The 3,233-nt window shown below is 35.4% G+C and overlaps 1 protein-coding gene across 1 annotated transcript in view; it reads right to left on the bottom strand.

Moving 5' to 3' along the window:
• The window catches only part of LOC106872359 (muscle calcium channel subunit alpha-1-like), a 434,563-nt gene that overhangs the window by 38,809 nt on the left and 392,521 nt on the right, over positions 1-3,233 (bottom strand). Inside the window, 1 exon segment of the mRNA XM_052966564.1 lies at positions 1,716-1,896. Within this exon segment, the coding sequence (XP_052822524.1) occupies positions 1,716-1,896 (181 nt within the window).

Here is a 3,233-nt window from a genome sequence, read left to right as displayed (position 1 = left end):
GCTGCACAAAGCCGGATTTCACAGGAGGGCTGCAACCAGAAAACCACTACTTTCAAAAACAAACATTGCAAAGCATTTAGAATGGAGTAAAAACCTACAGAATTGGTCCCTAGAGCAGTGGAAGAATATTATTTTCTCAGATGAGTCATCCTTTACCTTATTTCTGACCACTGGCCAAGTATAAGTGTGGAGACAGCCAAAAGAAGCATTTGACCCAGACTGCCTTCTTCCAACTGTCAAACATGGAGGAGGATCTGTGATGACCTGGGGGGCTATATCTTGGAAATCCGCCAGCCCAATGGTTTCCCTTCATGGCGGAATTAATACTCAAAACTATTTAAGCCTTTTATCTAATCAGATTCATCCTATGGTTGCGGAACAGTTTCCGGAGGGAAATGCAATCTTTCAGGATGATAATGCACCAATTCACACAGCTAAAGTTGTTACTGAATGGCTCAAAGACATTCTAGTGAAGTTGAACATCATATCTGGCCACTACAGTCCTCAGATCTCAATATTATTGAACAATTATTTTGCATTTTAGAAAAACAAGTAAGGAGTCGATATCCTCCACCATTATCACTACAAGAACTGGAGACTGTTTTAGCTGAAGAATGGACAAAAATTCCTTTGGAAACAATTCAAACTTTGTATGAGTCCATACCTCATAGAATTCAAGCTGTAATTACTGCTAAAGGTGGTCCTGCCCCATATTAAAATAAATTTGTTTAAAATTTTAATGTGTTTCCATTACTTTATCCAACCCCTGTATATACATACTGGCTAAAAATCTTTGTAACTCTTTTTCTCTAATAAAAAAAATCTCTGTACATTGATCACTGCAGGTTTGAAAGGACTATGCTATACTGTTGTTGTTGGCACTCCGTCGCTTACGACATTGAGGATTCCAGTTGATCCGATCAATGGAACAGCCTGCTCGTGAAATTAACGTGCAAGTGGCTGAGCACTCCCCAGACACGTGTACCCTTCACGTAGTTCTCGGGGATATTTAGCGTGACACAGTGTGACAAGGCTGACCCTTTGAATTACAAGCACAACAGAAACAGGAAGTAAGAGTGAGAGAAAGAGTACAGCAGGGTTCGTCACCATCCCCTGCTGGAGCCTCGTGGAGCTTTAGGTGTTTTCGCTCAATAAACACTCACAACGCCCGGTCTGGGAATCAAAACCGCAATCCTATGACCGCGAGTCCGCTGCCCTAACCACTGGGCCATTGCGCCTCCACATGCTATACTGACATGGTCTGATAAAACAAAAACATGTTGATAGTTGTCACCTTCTCTACTAACAAAGATTGTATTTTCCTCTTAAGCATAAAAATTCAACTTTTAGGGAAATTAAATTTCTTGAAATTAACTTCCCCTTCTTTGTAAGTCTTTAACAATTACCATTAGGCTTTTCCTTCAACTAAGAGACAAATTCCGATACATTAGTTTTTAAAAAAAATTCATTGTATATATCATTTAATACATCTTCACCTAAATGAATTAACTTGTCATACATTGTTTGAAGATATATATATTTCTCATAAACATGGCAGTCCTATGAAAACAATTTGATAGCCATAATTATTTTGGTTTACCATTTATCAAAGGAGTTGAATTTACAAATAAATCTGAAATACAAACCAGACACACATGCACACACTATTTGCAAATTTTGATATATAAGAAAAAATGTGCTAAAGATTTTCTTACCTGTCTCTGGGCTAATTTTAAGGGTTGTGCAATCTTTTTAACTAAGGGGTTTTCATCGCTGCCCTGTTTACCTATACACGATAGTTTGATAGAAGCACCTCTCTTACTGACTTTTCTGGAAGCTGGAGGGGGAGAAGGTGGTGTTTGTTCTCTTTCATAATCACTGTCTTCTTGGGGAAGACTAAAAAATAGAAAAGCAATGAGAATATATGATAGTAAATGTTATAATATATAACAGTGATTTCTCTAGTAAAGTTATAAATTCTATCTGAATGATATCTGAGTATATTAAAAAGAAAGAAAAATAGATGATAAATGAAAACAATAGGTTATTTTTTTCAAACAACAATTTTTAAAAAATAATTTATGGAGTGCACACAGAACAGCAAGTATCCGAACTATACCATATTTATTCATTTTTAATACATTCTGACAAATTTGAATGTGAATGTCTAATTGCTGTTTTATGTCATTGGTGCCTTAAAGCTTTAGAAAATTACAAAGAGTTGAAAACAGTTCCCAGATTATGAATTTAAGTCACATCTGACTTGAGTTAAGATAATGTCTACCTCTTATCAGCAAAAGAAAGTCAGACAATTCATATCCTGCTTTTGGCAATGCATTGTATCCATAGCTAGGTCACTTATCTGATACTAAGACTAGACTAACTAGCAACAAATAGGCGTCATAAGGTCATATAATTCAAAACTTGATGTCACATGTAACTTATTATAAGAAATGATTGTTTTGTTAACAGACCTGATCAAATCCTAACATGTATATAGTTCGGCAAGGGACAGGTTCTTCAACCAAGGTGTCTTGCTCAAGATACAATATTTTAAAATTAATTCCTTAAATGGAGCCTTTATAATTCAATACGTTATAGGACTTATTTTATCTCTTACTAAATATAAAGTGGTTGATTGTGTAATAAAGATTTTTTTAAGTTGACAGAAGTGGAGCAATTTCCAGAGAAAAGTATAATTGAATTTACCCAATACATGTTTGGTGTTTATTTTATTGATCCTACATGGATAAAAGACAAAAGTCTCTCTTACCAAGATTTGATCTTAGATGCCCTGTTATTTCTGCTTGTTCATTAGCTTTATGAACTGTTTGATCTGTATTGATCAGTACTAAGTGACGAAACCATAACATATAATTGCCAACCAAGTGTAGCATCCTATACAGGACAGTGTTACTGACGTTGATTATTTAGCAATAGGAACTGTTGGGAGTGGAGTTTGCTGCTACAACAAACTGTGTCTCACTTCCATGTCCAAGATGTCTTACCTTTTGGAGTATTTTGATTTCTCTGTGTATATGACATGTGTGCAGTCATTGATGCAAATGTGTGTTACTTTATTTTCTTTGTTGTTTGTTGTAATTTGCTGCAGAGAAATTGGGGCCCAAGTAGAAGTGGTATAATCTGTGATGGATCTAACATATTGTTTGTAACACACTTTATTGTTTATATAGATAAAATATGGTACTGTGAGTGCTAGTTTACTTTCTTTA

This window comes from Octopus bimaculoides, chromosome 3 (assembly GCF_001194135.2).
Source record: "Octopus bimaculoides isolate UCB-OBI-ISO-001 chromosome 3, ASM119413v2, whole genome shotgun sequence".
Classification (NCBI taxonomy): Eukaryota; Metazoa; Mollusca; class Cephalopoda; order Octopoda; family Octopodidae; genus Octopus; species Octopus bimaculoides.
Note: the sequence above shows the minus strand (reverse complement) of the source record. Positions and strands in the feature narration are given on the sequence as shown.